The sequence below is a fragment of the Oscarella lobularis genome, chromosome 16 (genome assembly GCF_947507565.1).
Source record: "Oscarella lobularis chromosome 16, ooOscLobu1.1, whole genome shotgun sequence".
Classification (NCBI taxonomy): domain Eukaryota; kingdom Metazoa; phylum Porifera; class Homoscleromorpha; order Homosclerophorida; family Oscarellidae; genus Oscarella; species Oscarella lobularis.
Window position 1 is genome coordinate 1,506,834 of NC_089190.1, and position 22,751 is coordinate 1,529,584.

The 22,751-nt window shown below is 37.1% G+C and overlaps 2 protein-coding genes across 2 annotated transcripts; both read left to right on the forward strand.

Annotated features, from left to right (window-relative positions):
* The first annotated feature begins 13 nt into the window (after positions 1–13).
* Positions 14–22,621, forward strand: LOC136196957 (paramyosin-like). Its single transcript, XM_065986622.1, has 14 exons — positions 14–401; positions 462–581; positions 638–918; positions 968–1,040; positions 1,096–1,173; positions 1,232–1,376; positions 1,439–1,497; positions 1,548–1,629; positions 1,681–1,764; positions 1,810–1,884; positions 19,242–19,310; positions 19,368–19,577; positions 19,625–19,733; positions 19,787–22,621. The coding sequence occupies exons 1-14, from the start codon at positions 127–129 to the stop codon at positions 19,891–19,893; spliced, it is 1,767 nt and encodes a 588-aa protein (XP_065842694.1). The 5' UTR covers positions 14–126; the 3' UTR covers positions 19,894–22,621.
* Positions 20,607–22,751, forward strand: LOC136196959 (uncharacterized). The gene is made up of 2 exons (XM_065986625.1): positions 20,607–20,754; positions 21,562–22,751. Exons 1-2 carry the CDS (start codon positions 20,641–20,643, stop codon positions 22,405–22,407), a joined length of 960 nt encoding a protein of 319 aa, XP_065842697.1. The 5' UTR covers positions 20,607–20,640; the 3' UTR covers positions 22,408–22,751.

Sequence of the window (22,751 nt, forward strand, 5' to 3'; positions counted from 1 at the left end):
GGGCATGGAACACCGGTTCAAAGTATTTTAGACGATCTGCAAAGGGTCTGTCGAGCAAAAAACCATCCCCAGGCATCTGCGTGTCCATCTGCGCGTGACCCGTATAGAAAAGGGGCCCCCCCTCCTATGGATCGCCATGTTCCTCAGCACGGCTTGCCCGACGCTATACGATCGATGCGCAAGGAGGAGACCGTTTGCTCCTACTGCGGCGTGAGCTATCTGATTCACAACGAAATGAAGGCGCTCGAAGAGAAAGCGGCGCGGCTCGAGAGCGAACTGGAACGCTTTCGCGACGCGGCGATGCGCGAGGAGGAGACGAGCGAGCGACTTCGACGCAGCGAGATCGAATTGGCGACGGCGAAGAGCAAGCGCGAGGAAGACGTGGCCCAGTGGAAGGATCGGTAGGTAGTCGCGAAAGGGGAGAACAAAGGGAAGGAGTTGACGAACTCTGTGGGCCTTAGATACGATGTCCTCTCGGGGGAAAAGAACGAGGCCGAAAATCGATTGCGTCTCGTTGAACGGGATTGCGACGAACGGAAGCGAGATGTCGAATTTCTGACGTCAGAAAATAATTCGCTTAGGTACGTATGTAGATAATTGAGCTGGTTAGGGGGCGTTCTCATATATTTCTGCGTAGAGTCGAACATGACGAACAGGTAAAGGCCGTTAGGTCGTTGTCACTGAAACATGGAGCCCTTGTGGCCAATGTTCGAGGAGCACTGTCTGCGTTTCGTTCGGTTGAATTGGACGTGCGGAGCTCAGTGGCGTCGATGAGGGACGACATTGGCGCATATAAGGGGAGAATTCTTCGCGAAATAGTTGCCGTGGAGAAGCGAAATGCGGAGGCAAGGGAAACGTTGACGAGGGAGAAAGACGATCTGGTAGAGAAATGCCGAGAAAGAGGGAGCTTGCTTGCAGGTGAGGGAGATAAACGGGCTAAACTGCAGTGGCAGACAGGAGCGTGTAGACGTAGAGGCGAGATTGACCTCTGAGAAGGAGAAAATTGCCGCTAATTTGGACAGTGCAAGGAAGCGCTTGAGGTAAGATATACAGCACTTTCTTACTGGAGCACCACACGTGTACTATGACGGCCAGGGATCAGTCTGAGGAGTGTCAGCGGCTGAAAGAGGAGATCAGAACGAAAGTGCGTGAAGGAGAGGAGGAAAAGAACAGGTGATTTCACTGATTTGGTTTACAAAGCGCATCGTTTTTAATGTTTGGAATGTACTAGGCTATCGTCTTTGAAAGACGATATAGGCAAACGTCTATCCGAGAAAGATAACCAGTACAGCCTATTGTCTGTCCAACTGAACGAATTGATGCAACGAGAGGCGGCAGCGGTGAATAGGTTGGCTGAAGTGGAGCCACTAAAGCAGGTACTACTCTTATTGCTATTGCCATACTTTTCCTATCATTCTGCGTTTTTTTTTTCTCCCAGAGACTCGCCGATGATCTCAGTCGAGCTACTTTAGAAATAGACAAATTGAAAAGAAACAGGTACACAATGAGAAATGCAATGAGAAGAATCCTATTGGTTATTGCTTCAGATTGATGACGGAGAACGTCTGGAAGGAGGAGAGGGAGAACTTGGTGCGGTCTCGCCAAGTGGCAGCTCATCAATTAAATGAGGCTAGTCATTTGCCACAGTGCGCAGTACCAGTCATATCTATGATTTTCTAGGTGAAGCAAAAGCTGTGTGACTGCATTTCTCGACAGGAAAAAGACGAGCATCGTCACTCCAGTCAGCTAAAAGCGTTAGATGAGGTAGAGGAGTAGTCTTCTTATGTGTGTCTAATCGTCTGGATTTAGAGATTGAATTCAGAGAAACAAGCTCGTATAAGTGCTGACATGCAGTTACGAGTGGCGCAAGATCAAGGCAAAAAGGTGCTTAATTATTAAATTCAGGGTTCTGCCCACATGGGTCGGCATGGATTAAATTGAGGGCCTAATCTTTGATTCTTAGAGCCTCAATATTAAATTGAGGGCCTAATCTTTGATACTTAGGGCCCACAATTCTACTTTTAGGCCCTAAGAATCAAAGATTAGGCCCTCAATTTAATATTTAGGCCCTAAGGATCAAAGATTAGGTCCTCAATTTAATATTGAGGCTCTAAGAATCAAAGATCAGGCCCTCAATTTAGTATTTAGGCCCTAAGAATTAAAGAATAGGCCCACAATTCTACTTTTAGGCCCTAAGAATCAAAGATTAGGCCCTCAATTTAATATCTAGGCTCTAAGAATCAAAGATTAGGTCCTCAATTTAATATTGAGGCTCTAAGAATCAAGGATCAGGCCCTCAATTTAGTATTTAGGCCCTAAGAATTAAAGAATAGGCCCACAATTCTACTTTTAGGCCCTAAGAATCAAAGATTAGGCCCTCAATTTAATATTTAGGCCCTAAGGATCAAGGATTAGGCCCTGAATTTAATATTGAGGCCCTGAGAATCAAAGATTAGGCCGTCAACTTAATATTTAGGCTTTAAGAATTAAAGATTAGGCCCTCAATTTAATATTGAAGCTCTAATAATCAAAGATTAGGCCCTCAATTTAATATAGAGGCTCTCGGAATCAAAGATCACGCCGTCAAATTAGAATTTAGGCCCTAAGAATCAAAGATTAGGCCCTCAATTTAAAATTTAGGCTTTAAGAATTAAAGATTAGGCCTTCAATTTAGGCCCTAAGAATCAAAGATTAGGCCCTCAATTTAATATTTAGGCCCTAAGAATCAAAGAGTAGGCCCTCAATTTAATATTTAGGCTTTAAAAATCAAAGATTAGGCTCTCCATTTAATATTTAGTCTTTGAGAATCAAAGATTAAGCTCTCAATTTAATATTTAGGCTCTAACAATCAAAGATTCGGCCCTCAATTTAATATTTAGGCTCTAAGAATTAAAGATTAGGCCCACAATTCTTCTTTTAGGACCTAAGAATCAAAGATTATGCCCTCAATTTAATATTTTGGCCCTAAGGATCAAAGATTAGGCCTTGAATTTAATATTAAGGCCCTAAGAATCAAATATTAGGCCCTCAATTTAATATTGAGGCTCTAAGAATCAAAGATTATGCCCTCAATTTAATATTGAGGCTCTGGGAATCAAAGATTAGGCCCTCAATTTAATATTTAGGCCCTAAGAATCAAAGATTAGGCCCTCAATTTAATATTTAGGCCCTAAGAATCAAGCATTAGGCCCTCAATTTAATATTGAGGCTCTAAGAATCAAAGTTTAGGCCCTCAATTTAATATTTTGGCCCTAAGAATCAAAGATTAGGCCCTCAATTTAATATTGAGGCTCTAAGTATCAAAGATTAGGCCCTCAATTTAATATTGAGGCTCTAAGAATCAAAGATTAGTCCCTCAATTTAATATTTAGGTTCTTACAATCAAAGATTCGGCCCTCAATTTAATATTTAGGCTCTAAGAATTAAAGATTAGGCCCACAATTCTACTTTTAGGACCTAAGAATCAAAGATTAGGCCCTCAATTTAATATTTGGGCTCTAAGAATCAAAGATTAGGCCCTCAATTTAATATTGAGGCTCTAAGAATCAAAGATTAGTCCCTCGATTTAATATTTTGGCCCTAAGAATCAAAAATTAGGCCCTCATTTTAAAATTTAGGTTCTGAGAATCAAAGATTAGGCCCTCAAAAAAATTAGTATTTAGGCCCTAAGAATCAAAGATTATGCCCTCAATTTAATATTTAGGCCCTAAGGATCAAAGATTAGGCCCTGAATTTAATATTGAGGCCCTAATAATCAAAGATTAGGCCCTCAATTTAATATCTAAGCTTTAAGAATTAAAGATTAGGCTCTCAATTTAATATTTAGGCCCTAAGGATCAAAGATTAGGCCCTCAATTTAATATTGAGGCCCTAAGAATCAAAGAATAGGCCCTCAATTTAATATTTAGGCTCTAAGATTCAAAGATTAGGCCCTCAATTTATTATTGTCAAAGATTAGGCCCTCAATTTAATATTTAGGCCTTAAGAATCAAAGATTATTCCCTCAATTTAATATTTAGGTTTTAAGAATTAAAGATTAAGCCCTCAATTTAATATTTAGGCTTTAAGAATCAAAGATTAGTATCTCAATTTAATATTGAGGCCCTAACAATCAAAGATTAGGCCCTCAATTTAATATTTAGGCTCTAAAAATTAAAGATTAGGCTATCAATTTAATATATAGGTCCTAACAATCAAAGATTAGGCCCTCAATTTAATATTTAGGCCCTAAGAATCAAAGATTAGGCTCTGAATTTAATATTGAGGCCCTAAGAATCAAAGATTAGGCCCTCAATTTAATATTTAGGTTCTAAGAATCAAAGATTAGGTCTTCAATTTAATATTGAGGCTCTAAGAATTAAAGACTAGGCCCACAATTCTACTTTTAGGACCTAAGAATCAAAGATTATGCCCTCAATTTAATATTTAGGCCCTAAGGATCAAAGATTAGGCCCTGAATTTAATATTGAGGCTCTAAGAATCAAAGATTAGGCCCTCAATTTAATATTGAGGCTCTAAGAATCAAAGATTAGGCCCTCAATTTAATATTTAGGCCCTAAGGATCAAAGATTAGGCCCTCAATTTAATATTGAAGCTCTAATAATCAAAGATTAGGCCCTCAATTTAATATTGAGGCTATGGGAATCAAAGATTAGGCCCTCAATTTAATATTTAGGCACTAAGAATCAAAGATTAGGCCCTCAATTTAAAATTTAGGCTTTAAGAATTAAAGATTAGGCCTTCAATTAAATATTTAGGCCCTAACAATCAAAGATTAGGCCCTCAATTTAATATTTAGGCCCTAAGAATCAAAGATTAGGCCCTCAATTTAGTATTTAGGCCCTAAGAATCAAAGATTTGGCCCTCAATTTAATACTTAGGCTCTAAGAATCAAAGATTAGGCTCTCAATTTAATATTTAGGCTTTAAGAATTAATGATTAGGCTCTCAATTTAATATTTAGGCCCTAACAATCAAAGATTAGGCCCTCAATTTAATATTTAGGCCCTAAGAATCAAAGATTAGGCCCATAATTCTACTTTTAGGCCCTAAGAATCAAAGATTTGGCCCTTAATTTAATATTTAGGCCCTAAGGATCAAAGATTAGGCCCTCAATTTAATATTGAACCCCCTAAGAATCAATGATTAGGCCCTCAATTTAATATCTAAGCTTTAAGAATTAAAGATTAGGCTCTCAATTTAATATTTAGGCCCTAACAATTTTGCAAAGATTAGGCCCTCAATTTAATATTTAGGCTCTGAGAATTAAAGATTAGGCTCACAATTCTACTTTTAGGCCCTAAGAATCAAAGATTAGGCCCTCAATTTAATATTTAGGCCCTAAGGATCAAAGATTAGGCCCTCAATTTAATATTGAGGCCCTAAGAATCAAAGATTAGGCCCTCAATTTAATATTTAGGCTCTAAGAATCAAAGATTAGGCCCTCAATTTATTATTGAGGCTCTAGGAATCAAAGATTAGGCCCTCAATTTAATATTTAGGTCCTAAGAATCAAACATTAGGCCCTCAATTTAATATTTAGGCTTTAAGAATTAAAGATTAGGCCCTCAATTTAATATTTAGGCTTTAAGAATTAAAGATTAGGCCCTCAATTTAATATTGAAGCTCTAATAATCAAATATTAGGCCCTCAATTAAGTATTTGGGGACTAAGAATCAAAGATTAGGCCCTCAATTTAATATTTAAGCTTTAAGAATTAAAGATTAGGCCCTCAATTTAATATTGAAGCTCTACTAATCAAAGATTAGGTCCTCAATTAAATATTTAGGGACTAAGAATCAAAGATTAGGCCCTCAATTTCATATTGAGGCCGTAAGAATCAAAGATTAGGCCCTCAATTTAATATTATGGCTTTAAGAATCAAAGATTAGGCTATCAATTTAATATTTAGGCCCTAACAATCAAAGATTAGGCCCTCAATTTAATATTTAGGCTCTAAGAATTAAAGACTAGGCCCACAATTCTACTTTTAGGACCTAAGAATCAAAGATTATGCCCTCAATTTAATATTTAGGCCCTAACAATCAAAGATTAGGCCCTCAATTTAATATTTAGGCTCTGAGAATTAAAGATTAGGCTCACAATTCTAATTTTAGGCCCTAAGAATCAAAGATTAGGCCCTCAATTTAATATTTAAGCTTTAAGAATTAAAGATTAGACCCTAAATTTAATATTGAAGCTCTACTAATCAAAGATTAGGCCCTCAATTAAATATTTAGGGACTAAGAATCAAAGATTAGGCCCTCAATTTCATATTGAGGACGTAAGAATCAAAGATTAGGCCCTCAATTTAATATTTTGGCTTTAAGAATCAAAGATTAGGCTATCAATTTAATATTTAGGCCCAAACAATCAAAGATTAGGCCCTCAATTTAATATTTAGGCTCTGAGAATTAAAGACTAGGCCCACAATTCTACTTTTAGGACCTAAGAATCAAAGATTATGCCCTCAATTTAATATTTAGGCCCTAAGGATCAAAGATTAATATTGAGGCTCTAAGAATCAAAGATTAGGCCCTCAATTTAATATTGAGGCTCTAAGAATCAAAGATTAGGCCCTCAATTTAATATTTAGGCTCTAAGGATCAAAGATTAGGCCCTCAATTTAATATTTAGGCTCTAATAATCAAAGATTAGGCCCTCAATTTAATATTGAGGCTATGGGAATCAAAGATTAGGCCCTCAATTTAATATTCAGGCACTAAGAATCAAAGATTAGGCCCTCAATTTAAAATTTAGGCTTTAAGAATTAAAGATTAGGCCTTCAATTAAATATTTAGGCCCTAAGAATCAAAGATTAGGCCCTCAATTTAATATTTAGGCTTTAAGAATTAAAGATTAGGCCTTCAATTAAATATTTAGGCCCTAAGAATCAAAGATTAGGCTCTCAATTTAATATTTAGGCCCTAAGAATCAAAGATTAGGCCCTCAATTTAGTATTTAGGCCCTAAGAATCAAAGATTTGGCCCTCAATTTAATACTTAGGCTCTAAGAATCAAAGATTAGGCTCTCAATTTAATATTTAGGCTTTAAGAATTAATGATTAGGCTCTCAATTTAATATTTAGGCCCTAACAATCAAAGATTAGGCCCTTAATTTAATATTTATGCCCTAAGAATCAAAGATTAGGCCCATAATTCTACTTTTAGGCCCTAAGAATCAAAGATTAGGCCCTCAATTTAGTATTTAGGCCCTAAGAATCAAAGATTTGGCCCTCAATTTAATACTTAGGCTCTAAGAATCAAAGATTAGGCTCTCAATTTAATATTTAGGCTTTAAGAATTAATGATTAGGCTCTCAATTTAATATTTAGGCCCTAACAATCAAAGATTAGGCCCTTAATTTAATATTTATGCCCTAAGAATCAAAGATTAGGCCCATAATTCTACTTTTAGGCCCTAAGAATCAAAGATTTGGCCCTTAATTTAATATTTAGGCCCTAAGGATCAAAGATTAGGCCCTCAATTTAATATTGAATCCCCTAAGAATCAATGATTAGGCCCTCAATTTAATATCTAAGCTTTAAGAATTAAAGATTAGGCTCTCAATTTAATATTTAGGCCCTAACAATCAAAGATTAGGCCCTCAATTTAATATTTAGGCTCTGAGAATTAAAGATTAGGCTCACAATTCTACTTTTAGGCCCTAAGAATCAAAGATTAGGCCCTCAATTTAATATTGAGGCCCTAAGAATCAAAAATTAGGCCCTCAATTTAATATTTAGGCTCTAAGAATCAAAGATTAGGCCCTCAATTTATTATTGAGGCTCTAGGAATCAAAGATTAGGCCCTCAATTTAATATTTAGGTCCTAAGAATTAAAGATTAGGCCCTCAATTTAATATTTAGGCTTTAAGAATTAAAGATTAGGCTCTCAATTTAATATTGAAGCTCTAATAATCAAAGATTAGGCCCTCAATTAGGTATTTAGGGACTAAGAATCAAAGATTAGGCCCTCAATTTAATATTTAAGCTTTAAGAATTAAATATTAGGCCCTCAATTTAATATTGAAGCTCTACTAATCAAAGATTAGGCCCTCAATTAAATATTTAGGGACTAAGAATCAAAGATTAGGCCCTCAATTTCATATTGAGGCCGTAAGAATCAAAGATTAGGCCCTCAATTTAATATTTTGGCTTTAAGAATCAAAGATTAGGCTATCAATTTAATATTTAGGTCCTAACAATCAAAGATTAGGCCCTCAATTTAATATTTAGGCTCTAAGAATTAAAGACTAGGCCCACAATTCTACTTTTAGGACCTAAGAATCAAAGATTATGCCCTCAATTTAATATTTAGGCCCTAAGGATCAAAGATTAGGCCCTGAATTTAATATTGAGGCTCTAAGAATCAAAGATTATGCCCTCAATTTAATATTGAGGCTCTAAGAATCTAAGATTAGGCCCTCAATTTAATATTTAGGCCCTAAGGATCAAAGATTAGGCCCTCAATTTAATATTGAAGCTCTAATAATCAAAGATTAGGCCCTCAATTTAATATTGAGGCTATGGGAATCAAAGATTAGGCCCTCAATTTAATATTTAGGCACTAAGAATCAAAGATTAGGCCCTCAATTTATTATTGAGGCTCTAGGAATCAAAGATTAGGCCCTCAATTTAATATTTAGGTCCTAAGAATTAAAGATTAGGCCCTCAATTTAATATTTAGGCTTTAAGAATTAAAGATTAGGCTCTCAATTTAATATTGAAGCTCTAATAATCAAAGATTAGGCCCTCAATTAAGTATTTAGGGACTAAGAATCAAAGATTAGGCCCTCAATTTAATATTTAAGCTTTAAGAATTAAAGATTAGGCCCTCAATTTAATATTGAAGCTCTACTAATCAAAGATTAGGCCCTCAATTAAATATTTAGGGACTAAGAATCAAAGATTAGGCCCTCAATTTCATATTGAGGCCGTAAGAAACAAAGATTAGGCCCTCAATTTAATATTTTGGCTTTAAGAATCAAAGATTAGGCTATCAATTTAATATTTAGGCCCTAACAATCAAAGATTAGGTCCTCAATTTAATATTTAGGCTCTAAGAATTAAAGACTAGGCCCACAATTCTACTTTTAGGACCTAAGAATCAAAGATTATGCCCTCAATTTAATATTTAGGCCCTAAGGATCAAAGATTAGGCCCTGAATTTAATATTGAGGCTCTAAGAATCAAAGATTATGCCCTCAATTTAATATTGAGGCTCTAAGAATCAAAGATTAGGCCCTCAATTTAATATTTAGGCCCTAAGGATCAAAGATTAGGCCCTCAATTTAATATTGAAGCTCTAATAATCAAAGATTAGGCCCTCAATTTAATATTGAGGCTATGGGAATCAAAGATTAGGCCCTCAATTTAATATTGAGGCTCTAAGAATCAAAGATTAGGCCCTCAATTTAATATTGAGGCTCTAAGAATCAAAGATTAGGCCCTCAATTTAATATTTAGGCCCTAAGGATCAAAGATTAGGCCCTCAATTTAATATTGAAGCTCTAATAATCAAAGATTAGGCCCTCAATTTAATATTGAGGCTATGGGAATCAAAGATTAGGCCCTCAATTTAATATTTAGGCACTAAGAATCAAAGATTAGGCCCTCAATTTAAAATTTAGGCTTTAAGAATTAATGATTAGGCCTTCAATTAAATATTTAGGTCCTAAGAATCAAAGATTAGGCCCTCAATTTAATATTTAGGCCCTAAGAATCAAAGATTAGGCCCTCAATTTAGTATTTAGGCCCTAAGAATCAAAGATTTGGCCCTCAATTTAATACTTAGGCTCTAAGAATCAAAGATTAGGCTCTCAATTTAATATTTAGGCTTTAAGAATTAATGATTAGGCTCTCAATTTAATATTTAGGCCCTAACAATCAAAGATTATACCCTCAATTTAATATTTACGCTCTCAGATTTAAAGATTAGGCCCATAATTCTTCTTTTAGGCCCTAAGAATCAAAGATTTGGCCCTTAATTTAATATTTAGGCCCTAAGGATCAAAGATTAGGCCCTCAATTTAATATTGAACCCCCTAAGAATCAATGATTAGGCCCTCAATTTAATATTTAGGCTTTAAAAATCAAAGATTAGGCTCTCCATTTAATATTTAGTCTTTGAGAATCAAAGATTAAGCTCTCAATTTAATATTTAGGCTCTAACAATCAAAGATTCGGCCCTCAATTTAATATTTAGGCTCTAAGAATTAAAGATTAGGCCCACAATTCTTCTTTTAGGACCTAAGAATCAAAGATTATGCCCTCAATTTAATATTTTGGCCCTAAGGATCAAAGATTAGGCCTTGAATTTAATATTAAGGCCCTAAGAATCAAATATTAGGCCCTCAATTTAATATTGAGGCTCTAAGAATCAAAGATTATGCCCTCAATTTAATATTGAGGCTCTGGGAATCAAAGATTAGGCCCTCAATTTAATATTTAGGCCCTAAGAATCAAAGATTAGGCCCTCAATTTAATATTTAGGCCCTAAGAATCAAGCATTAGGCCCTCAATTTAATATTGAGGCTCTAAGAATCAAAGTTTAGGCCCTCAATTTAATATTTTGGCCCTAAGAATCAAAGATTAGGCCCTCAATTTAATATTGAGGCTCTAAGTATCAAAGATTAGGCCCTCAATTTAATATTGAGGCTCTAAGAATCAAAGATTAGTCCCTCAATTTAATATTTAGGTTCTTACAATCAAAGATTCGGCCCTCAATTTAATATTTAGGCTCTAAGAATTAAAGATTAGGCCCACAATTCTACTTTTAGGACCTAAGAATCAAAGATTAGGCCCTCAATTTAATATTTGGGCTCTAAGAATCAAAGATTAGGCCCTCAATTTAATATTGAGGCTCTAAGAATCAAAGATTAGTCCCTCGATTTAATATTTTGGCCCTAAGAATCAAAAATTAGGCCCTCATTTTAAAATTTAGGTTCTGAGAATCAAAGATTAGGCCCTCAAAAAAATTAGTATTTAGGCCCTAAGAATCAAAGATTATGCCCTCAATTTAATATTTAGGCCCTAAGGATCAAAGATTAGGCCCTGAATTTAATATTGAGGCCCTAATAATCAAAGATTAGGCCCTCAATTTAATATCTAAGCTTTAAGAATTAAAGATTAGGCTCTCAATTTAATATTTAGGCCCTAAGGATCAAAGATTAGGCCCTCAATTTAATATTGAGGCCCTAAGAATCAAAGAATAGGCCCTCAATTTAATATTTAGGCTCTAAGATTCAAAGATTAGGCCCTCAATTTATTATTGTCAAAGATTAGGCCCTCAATTTAATATTTAGGCCTTAAGAATCAAAGATTATTCCCTCAATTTAATATTTAGGTTTTAAGAATTAAAGATTAAGCCCTCAATTTAATATTTAGGCTTTAAGAATCAAAGATTAGTATCTCAATTTAATATTGAGGCTCTAAGTATCAAAGATTAGGCCCTCAATTTAATATTGAGGCTCTAAGAATCAAAGATTAGTCCCTCAATTTAATATTTAGGTTCTTACAATCAAAGATTCGGCCCTCAATTTAATATTTAGGCTCTAAGAATTAAAGATTAGGCCCACAATTCTACTTTTAGGACCTAAGAATCAAAGATTAGGCCCTCAATTTAATATTTGGGCTCTAAGAATCAAAGATTAGGCCCTCAATTTAATATTGAGGCTCTAAGAATCAAAGATTAGTCCCTCGATTTAATATTTTGGCCCTAAGAATCAAAAATTAGGCCCTCATTTTAAAATTTAGGTTCTGAGAATCAAAGATTAGGCCCTCAAAAAAATTAGTATTTAGGCCCTAAGAATCAAAGATTATGCCCTCAATTTAATATTTAGGCCCTAAGGATCAAAGATTAGGCCCTGAATTTAATATTGAGGCCCTAATAATCAAAGATTAGGCCCTCAATTTAATATCTAAGCTTTAAGAATTAAAGATTAGGCTCTCAATTTAATATTTAGGCCCTAAGGATCAAAGATTAGGCCCTCAATTTAATATTGAGGCCCTAAGAATCAAAGAATAGGCCCTCAATTTAATATTTAGGCTCTAAGATTCAAAGATTAGGCCCTCAATTTATTATTGTCAAAGATTAGGCCCTCAATTTAATATTTAGGCCTTAAGAATCAAAGATTATTCCCTCAATTTAATATTTAGGTTTTAAGAATTAAAGATTAAGCCCTCAATTTAATATTTAGGCTTTAAGAATCAAAGATTAGTATCTCAATTTAATATTGAGGCCCTAACAATCAAAGATTAGGCCCTCAATTTAATATTTAGGCTCTAAAAATTAAAGATTAGGCTATCAATTTAATATATAGGTCCTAACAATCAAAGATTAGGCCCTCAATTTAATATTTAGGCCCTAAGAATCAAAGATTAGGCTCTGAATTTAATATTGAGGCCCTAAGAATCAAAGATTAGGCCCTCAATTTAATATTTAGGTTCTAAGAATCAAAGATTAGGTCTTCAATTTAATATTGAGGCTCTAAGAATTAAAGACTAGGCCCACAATTCTACTTTTAGGACCTAAGAATCAAAGATTATGCCCTCAATTTAATATTTAGGCCCTAAGGATCAAAGATGAGGCCCTGAATTTAATATTGAGGCTCTAAGAATCAAAGATTAGGCCCTCAATTTAATATTGAGGCTCTAAGAATCAAAGATTAGGCCCTCAATTTAATATTTACGCCCCAAGAATAAAAGATTAGGCCCTCAATTTAATATTTAGGCCCTAAGAATCAAGCATTAGGCCCTTAATTTAATATTGAGGCTCTAAGAATCAAAGTTTAGGCCCTCAATTTAATATTTTGGCCCTAAGAATCAAAGATTAGGCCCTCAATTTAATATTGAGGCTCTAAGTATGAAAGATTAGGCCCTCAATTTAATATTGAGGCTCTAAGAATCAAAGATTAGTCCCTCAATTTAATATTTATGTTCTAACAATCAAAGATTCGGCCCTCAATTTAATATTTAGGCTCTAAGAATTAAAGATTAGGCCCACAATTCTACTTTTAGGACCTAAGAATCAAAGATTATGCCCTCAATTTAATATTTAGGCTCTAAGGATCAAAGATTAGGCCCTGAATTTAATATTGAGGCCCTAAGAATCAAAGATTAGGCCCTCTATTTAATTTTTAGGCTCTAAGAATCAAAGATTAGGTCCTCAATTTAATATTGAGGCTCTAAGAATCTAAGATCAGGCCCTCAATTTAGTATTTAGGCCCTCAGAATTAAAGAGTAGGCTCGCAATTCTACTTTTAGGGCCTAAGAATCATAGATTAGGCCCTCATTTTAAGGTTTAGGCCCTGAGAATCAAAGATTAGGCCCTCAATTTAATATTTAGGCCCTACGAATCAAAGATTAGGCCCTCAATTTAATATAGAGGCTCTCGGAATCAAAGATCAGGCCCTCAATTTAGAATTTAGGCCCTAAGAATCAAAGATTAGGCCCTCAATTTAATATTTAAGCTTTTAGAATCAAAGATTAGGCCCTCAATTTAATATTGAGGCCCTAAGAATCAAAGATTAGGCCCTCAATTTAATATTTTGGCTTTAAGAATCAAAGATTAGGCTCTCAGTTTAATATTTAGGCTTTAACACTCAAAGATTAGGCCCTCAATTTAATATTTAGGCTCTAAGAATTAAATATTAAGCCCACAATTCTACTTTTAGGCCCTGAGAATTAAAGATTAGGCCCTCAATTTAATATTTAGGCCCTAAGGATCAAAGATTAGGCCCTCAATTTAATATTTAGGCTTTTGGAATCAAAGATTAGGCTCTCAATTTAATATTTAGGCCCTAAGAATCAAAGATTAGGCCCTCAATTTAATATTTAGGCTTTAAGAATTAAAGATTAGGCTCTCAATTTAATATTTATGCCCTGAGAATCAAAGATTAGGCCCTCAATTTAATGTTGAGGCTCTAAGAATCAAAGATTAGGCCCTCAATTTAATACTGGAGCTCTAAGAATCAAAGATTATGCCCTCAATTTAATATTTAAGTCCTAAGAATCAAACATTAGTCCCTCAATTTAATATTTAGGCTTTAAGAATTAAAGATTAGGCCCTCAATTTCATATTTAAGCTCTAAGAATTAAAGATTAGGCCCACAATTCTATTTCTAGGCCCTAAGAATCAAAGATTAGGCCCTCAATTTAATATTGAGGCCCTAAGAATCAAAGATTAGGCCCTCAATTTAATATCTAGGCTCTAAGAATCAAAGATTAGGTCCTCAATTTAATATTGAGGCTCTAAGAATCAAGGATCAGGCCCTCAATTTAGTATTTAGGCCCTAAGAATTAAAGAATAGGCCCACAATTCTACTTTTAGGCCCTAAGAATCAAAGATTAGGCCCTCAATTTAATATTTAGGCCCTAAGGATCAAGGATTAGGCCCTGAATTTAATATTGAGGCCCTGAGAATCAAAGATTAGGCCGTCAACTTAATATTTAGGCTTTAAGAATTAAAGATTAGGCCCTCAATTTAATATTGAAGCTCTAATAATCAAAGATTAGGCCCTCAATTTAATATAGAGGCTCTCGGAATCAAAGATCACGCCGTCAAATTAGAATTTAGGCCCTAAGAATCAAAGATTAGGCCCTCAATTTAAAATTTAGGCTTTAAGAATTAAAGATTAGGCCTTCAATTTAGGCCCTAAGAATCAAAGATTAGGCCCTCAATTTAATATTTAGGCCCTAAGAATCAAAGAGTAGGCCCTCAATTTAATATTTAGGCTTTAAAAATCAAAGATTAGGCTCTCCATTTAATATTTAGTCTTTGAGAATCAAAGATTAAGCTCTCAATTTAATATTTAGGCTCTAACAATCAAAGATTCGGCCCTCAATTTAATATTTAGGCTCTAAGAATTAAAGATTAGGCCCACAATTCTTCTTTTAGGACCTAAGAATCAAAGATTATGCCCTCAATTTAATATTTTGGCCCTAAGGATCAAAGATTAGGCCTTGAATTTAATATTAAGGCCCTAAGAATCAAATATTAGGCCCTCAATTTAATATTGAGGCTCTAAGAATCAAAGATTATGCCCTCAATTTAATATTGAGGCTCTGGGAATCAAAGATTAGGCCCTCAATTTAATATTTAGGCCCTAAGAATCAAAGATTAGGCCCTCAATTTAATATTTAGGCCCTAAGAATCAAGCATTAGGCCCTCAATTTAATATTGAGGCTCTAAGAATCAAAGTTTAGGCCCTCAATTTAATATTTTGGCCCTAAGAATCAAAGATTAGGCCCTCAATTTAATATTGAGGCTCTAAGTATCAAAGATTAGGCCCTCAATTTAATATTGAGGCTCTAAGAATCAAAGATTAGTCCCTCAATTTAATATTTAGGTTCTTACAATCAAAGATTCGGCCCTCAATTTAATATTTAGGCTCTAAGAATTAAAGATTAGGCCCACAATTCTACTTTTAGGACCTAAGAATCAAAGATTAGGCCCTCAATTTAATATTTGGGCTCTAAGAATCAAAGATTAGGCCCTCAATTTAATATTGAGGCTCTAAGAATCAAAGATTAGTCCCTCGATTTAATATTTTGGCCCTAAGAATCAAAAATTAGGCCCTCATTTTAAAATTTAGGTTCTGAGAATCAAAGATTAGGCCCTCAAAAAAATTAGTATTTAGGCCCTAAGAATCAAAGATTATGCCCTCAATTTAATATTTAGGCCCTAAGGATCAAAGATTAGGCCCTGAATTTAATATTGAGGCCCTAATAATCAAAGATTAGGCCCTCAATTTAATATCTAAGCTTTAAGAATTAAAGATTAGGCTCTCAATTTAATATTTAGGCCCTAAGGATCAAAGATTAGGCCCTCAATTTAATATTGAGGCCCTAAGAATCAAAGAATAGGCCCTCAATTTAATATTTAGGCTCTAAGATTCAAAGATTAGGCCCTCAATTTATTATTGTCAAAGATTAGGCCCTCAATTTAATATTTAGGCCTTAAGAATCAAAGATTATTCCCTCAATTTAATATTTAGGTTTTAAGAATTAAAGATTAAGCCCTCAATTTAATATTTAGGCTTTAAGAATCAAAGATTAGTATCTCAATTTAATATTGAGGCTCTAAGTATCAAAGATTAGGCCCTCAATTTAATATTGAGGCTCTAAGAATCAAAGATTAGTCCCTCAATTTAATATTTAGGTTCTTACAATCAAAGATTCGGCCCTCAATTTAATATTTAGGCTCTAAGAATTAAAGATTAGGCCCACAATTCTACTTTTAGGACCTAAGAATCAAAGATTAGGCCCTCAATTTAATATTTGGGCTCTAAGAATCAAAGATTAGGCCCTCAATTTAATATTGAGGCTCTAAGAATCAAAGATTAGTCCCTCGATTTAATATTTTGGCCCTAAGAATCAAAAATTAGGCCCTCATTTTAAAATTTAGGTTCTGAGAATCAAAGATTAGGCCCTCAAAAAAATTAGTATTTAGGCCCTAAGAATCAAAGATTATGCCCTCAATTTAATATTTAGGCCCTAAGGATCAAAGATTAGGCCCTGAATTTAATATTGAGGCCCTAATAATCAAAGATTAGGCCCTCAATTTAATATCTAAGCTTTAAGAATTAAAGATTAGGCTCTCAATTTAATATTTAGGCCCTAAGGATCAAAGATTAGGCCCTCAATTTAATATTGAGGCCCTAAGAATCAAAGAATAGGCCCTCAATTTAATATTTAGGCTCTAAGATTCAAAGATTAGGCCCTCAATTTATTATTGTCAAAGATTAGGCCCTCAATTTAATATTTAGGCCTTAAGAATCAAAGATTATTCCCTCAATTTAATATTTAGGTTTTAAGAATTAAAGATTAAGCCCTCAATTTAATATTTAGGCTTTAAGAATCAAAGATTAGTATCTCAATTTAATATTGAGGCCCTAACAATCAAAGATTAGGCCCTCAATTTAATATTTAGGCTCTAAAAATTAAAGATTAGGCTATCAATTTAATATATAGGTCCTAACAATCAAAGATTAGGCCCTCAATTTAATATTTAGGCCCTAAGAATCAAAGATTAGGCTCTGAATTTAATATTGAGGCCCTAAGAATCAAAGATTAGGCCCTCAATTTAATATTTAGGTTCTAAGAATCAAAGATTAGGTCTTCAATTTAATATTGAGGCTCTAAGAATTAAAGACTAGGCCCACAATTCTACTTTTAGGACCTAAGAATCAAAGATTATGCCCTCAATTTAATATTTAGGCCCTAAGGATCAAAGATTAGGCCCTCAATTTAATATAGAGGCTCTCGGAATCAAAGATCAGGCCCTCAATTTAGAATTTAGGCCCTAAGAATCAAAGATTAGGCCCTCAATTTAATATTTAAGCTTTTAGAATCAAAGATTAGGCCCTCAATTTAATATTGAGGCCCTAAGAATCAAAGATTAGGCCCTCAATTTAATATTTTGGCTTTAAGAATCAAAGATTAGGCTCTCAGTTTAATATTTAGGCTTTAACACTCAAAGATTAGGCCCTCAATTTAATATTTAGGCTCTAAGAATTAAATATTAAGCCCACAATTCTACTTTTAGGCCCTGAGAATTAAAGATTAGGCCCTCAATTTAATATTTAGGCCCTAAGGATCAAAGATTAGGCCCTCAATTTAATATTTAGGCTTTTGGAATCAAAGATTAGGCTCTCAATTTAATATTTAGGCCCTAAGAATCAAAGATTAGGCCCTCAATTTAATATTTAGGCTTTAAGAATTAAAGATTAGGCTCTCAATTTAATATTTATGCCCTGAGAATCAAAGATTAGGCCCTCAATTTAATGTTGAGGCTCTAAGAATCAAAGATTAGGCCCTCAATTTAATACTGGAGCTCTAAGAATCAAAGATTATGCCCTCAATTTAATATTTAAGTCCTAAGAATCAAACATTAGTCCCTCAATTTAATATTTAGGCTTTAAGAATTAAAGATTAGGCCCTCAATTTCATATTTAAGCTCTAAGAATTAAAGATTAGGCCCACAATTCTATTTCTAGGCCCTAAGAATCAAAGATTAGGCCCTCAATTTAATATTGAGGCCCTAAGAATCAAAGATTAGGCCCTCAATTTAATATTTTGGCTTTAAGAATCAAAGATTAGGCTCTCAGTTTAATATTTAGGCTTTAACAATCAAAGATTAGGCCCTCAATTTAATATTTAGGCTCTAAGAATTAAATATTACGCCCACAATTCTACTTTTATGCCCTGAGAATTAAAGATTAGGCCCTCAATTTAATATTTAGGCCCTAAGGATCAAAGATTAGGCCCTCAATTTAATATTGAGGCTCTAAGAAACAAAGATTAAGCCCTCAATTTAATATTTAGGCTTTAAGAATTAAAGATTAAGCCCTGAATTTAATATTGAGGCTCTAGGAATCAAAGATTAGGCCCTCAATTTAATATTTAGGCTTTAAGAATTAAAGATTAGGCCCTCAGTTTAATATTTAGTCTCTAATTATCAAAGATTACGCTCTCAATTTAATATTTAGGCTTTAAGAATCAAAGATTAGGCTCTCAATTTGATATTGAGGCGTAATCTTTAATTCGTAGAGCCTAAATATTAATTTGAGGGCCTAATCTTTGATTGTTAGGGCCTAAATATTAAATTGAGAGCCTAATCTTTGATTCTTTAAGCCTAAATATGAAATTGAGGGCCTAATCTTTGATTCTTAGGGGTTGGCCCTCCCCTATCGCCAACCCATACTACTAAAACGTTTATGAAAGCCCGTTGCTTGCAATAATTAGAGCCGGATACATCGTTCAAAACAAAGGGTGCAAGGCAATTTCAATAACTTTACTGTGACAATTGTCTTCAATTCGTTGCGCGCGAGCGACCCTTGCGGTTCAGGCGCAAGGATCGCCAGTCGCGCATAAAAAGTACTTTGTAATGTTGGCGGGAACGCCCACTTTCGAGGGGTAAGTGTCTCCCTTTCGTTGCGCGCGAGCGACGCTTGCGGTTCAGGCGCAAGGAACGCCACTCGCGCATAAGAAGTACTTTGTAATGTTGGCGGGAACGCCCACTTTCGAGGGGTAAGTGTCTTCAATTCGCTGCACGCGAGCGGCGCTTGCGGTTCAGGCGCAAGGAACGCCACTCTCGCATAAAAAGTACTTTGTAATGTTTTAGAATTGCGTATTATGTCTATCCTTCCAGACCTTCTTCCCACGCTGAAAAAATTCTCGGCAGAACCCTGATTATTAATACACCCGTCTCTTGGCGTATTTAATTAATTAATTCTTGGTAGCTAGAGGAGGAGCTCTCTTATTGGAAACGAACGTCTGGTCAACTGGAAGGAAAGCTTGAAGAGGCGAAAGTGATAATACATTTGACTGTGATTTTTATGCCATAAGCCTCCGCTTTTGTAACGTAGGCCTTGCATGATACTGAACTCGATTCTCACATTCAAGAAGTGAGAGTGCTTCAGGCAGAGATTCTTCAGCTTAGAAAGGAGAAAGGCAGCATCAGCGATTCCAGACTAGAGCGACTTTCAGACGATCTGAGACAAGCGCAGGACTGTCTTGCATCGGAAAGTGCCAAAGCAGAGCGTCTTACCGATTTGTTACAAGCAGCGCAAGACGAGGTAGCAATCCGCCTTCGTCATTTGTACTAATGCCAAGCTTCGATCAGATAAAGTTTCTCAAAGACGTGGTTCAAAAGGAATGCGAGGAACGAATGGAGTTGCTTCAGGCGTTAGAGGCCGCAAAGAAAACCGAGGCGACGTTTTTTCAAAATCACAGTAGGTGCCATGCAGTATAGGTAATTGTCCTGTGAAGTAGCCTGTTTCTTCAGGAAGCGCTAGTCGTCAGTCCGGACGACTGCTGACTCCCATCAAAAACGAACTAACAGAGTCACGAAAGAGAATTGATTTGGCTATCAGACGTGGTCAGCATTCGTAGCGAGTCATTTTATTTATCAGTTGGGAAGCAACGTAATCAAACGGGGAGACCGTCGTATCTACACAGAATCCGTTGGACGGTGAGTTAACGCAAGTTATTTGTGTTATAAGTTGATTAGCACATAAAACGATTACCACTGTTGTGATTATTATTACCATTTGTAATATCATTATTGGTAATATTGTTATTAGCCCGTTGTGGACTAGAAGTTGATTGGAACCGCTTTTATTGATGCTAATCGAGGATGTCCATTCTCATACCCAATCTCATATGTCTGCTAGGCAAGTACAGCCCTGTAGTTCCCTCTTTTCCGGCAGCGCTCATCGCTCTAAATAGCTCAGAGTCCTCAGCAAAGAGGGACTATAGTTACATCAATAATCTTGTGATGCCAAACAAATGACGTTTCTTTTAGAGTTTGAGCTGACTTCTAAGAAAGGTGCCCTTTCAATTTCTCTGCTCTCCTTCAATTGAAACTTTCCAGTCTAGTTGCCTGTCCTTATGCATCGATTCGCGAAGAGAATGTAACGAGGAACAGGTGAGCGTCTCCATGCACGCGGCAATCCGTCAACATAAAAATAGCGCCTAGCGGCAAAAGAATCCCGACGCGCATTCCTCGACTGAAGCGACGCACGACTCAATTGTCGGATTGCGGCAACCAACGCGTGGCTCGAAGAGACGCCGCATCCGCCCGCTCGACGAATGACGACATCGCTCAGTGCGACGGAATGAGAAAGCGCGGAAACGACAATGGAGGAAGCGGCGAGATACGTCAATCGTTCCAAATCGTTCACCTACGGTGCCCATCGACTGCGTCCGGCCGACAACCGCAATAATCGCGTCCCATCGCCTGACGCGGACAAGGTAAGGCCCTTTTAGATCATACCTGCGGTCGATTCCAATAGACCGTTCCACCGCGTGCTTTCCTGGAAAGTGCATGGGTAGTAAGTGGGGGAAGACACAACAGAACACAACAGAACACAGGGGGAAACGGTAGTTAGGAAACCGAGCGTGCTCTGGGCGCGTGAGTGATCGAGTTAGGGCCAGCCCTGCACGAGAACGGCCTCTCTGTGTACACTACATCGATATCTTCGTATGCAAAGACGTCAGTTAGTAGGCTCGTACGTCAACAAACGAATAATTAAGTGGAAGAATCGGTGGCATTTAATTGATAAGAGGCACTTTGGCTGATCTGCGAAGGCGCCTCCGAAAAACCGATCACGTCATTTTTCGTCTCGAATGTAATGTCTCGCGACTTTTCTCCCCCCGGGGATCCTTTAGCTGTCTAGACCCGGAAGAGAGTCGGAGGTCGCATTTTCGAGCGCGTAGCCCAGCCTACTCGGTCACATCGGCGCCCAATTTAGCTCGAACATCTCCGCCTCTAGAATAGATCGATTCTAACCCGACCGGTGCCGGAGCCCTTTGAGAGCGGCCTCTCCCCTGTAATCAGTTTCCACCGGAGCTCTTTATAGCGCCGTGTATACAGTGCGGCGTTTCCCTATATAGGGTCTCGGCCGCCGCACGAAGCAAATGCCCGCGGAACCTAATTGCTAAGGCCAACCCCCTGGAGCTAAGGAGGGGTCGCGTGCGCATTTCTCTAGTCGTTTAGACCCGATACCGTTCAGTTCTCTCTCGCACTCGCTCTACATGTCGGAATCGTCCGATCCGCAGCTAACGCAGAGCGTCGTCGCCGCTCACGTGCAACGCCAGACGACGACGACGACGAAGTCGACGCGCGGCTGGACGATGCGCAAGTATCTCGACAGCCTACGCTCGACTCGTCCGGAGGAGATGGACACGACGACGACCGACGAAATACGCAGCGTTCTCATGACCGAAATCGAAGACGACGACGAACTCTTCTTCTCCGTCAGTCAACAAGATCTGTATTTCCGGCTGAGCGAAGAGCTTCGGAGGCGCTTTCATCCCGCAGCGCAACCGCCGCCGCCGCCGCCGCCACCGCCGGCCCCGGGTAAACGCGAGAGCCCGCGACCCAGCCCCGAAGGCGTATCGTGTCCGGGATCGCCTCCGACGCGCGAGGAAAAGGAGAAGGCCGAGTCGGACGAGATCGACTTAACTCGGGAAGAAAAGCATCTTTTGCTCGCTTTACTGGCTAATCTACCGAAGCGACCACCGCCCCCGTATAATGAGTGCCAGACGACGACGGCGAAAAAAGCCGCGCCTCCCGCTAAGCCGCGTCGCACGCTCGCCTCGTGTCTATTCTCCATCGATCAGACACGACGGCAAGATTGCGTCGCCGCTCCCCCCGTCGTAGTCAATACTAACAGCGTCGCCGCAACGACGCAGAAACCCAATACCGGTCACTATCACCACCATCGGCGAAGATCGTCGAATACTAAGGACGGCGGCGGCGGCGGTCGAACGCGCGATAAAGATGACGTCAAAAAAATAGTCGATCCCGTTATTATGAAAAAATCCGGCGGCGGCGGTGGCGGCGGCGGAAAGCGGGGTCACAGTGTGAGGGCGATCGGTTTGAAAGATTACGGCGTTTTATGAAAAGACAATCGTTTCGATTGGTGCTGCCCTGCGGGGGAGGAAACTCTTTATATACGGAGCGGCAGTTTTATGTCGCACGCCGCGCAAAGGGTGGAGCTAGCTGGTGTAGTAGTAGTCCGCTTATATGTGCTGTATCGGCTATTCTATTGACTATGGACGCTGGTTTTAGATGTAGACTCAATCGAAATTCACAATAGAGAGTATAACAAACGAAGCGTTGTTTTACTTGTTATAACGGTTGAAATGGGTTGAATAGCCGGTGCATGGAAGCTAAAAATTTCAGAAGAAATACCTTCTGCAAATTTTCAGTATATCACTGCATTGACGAGCTATCGTCGCTCACA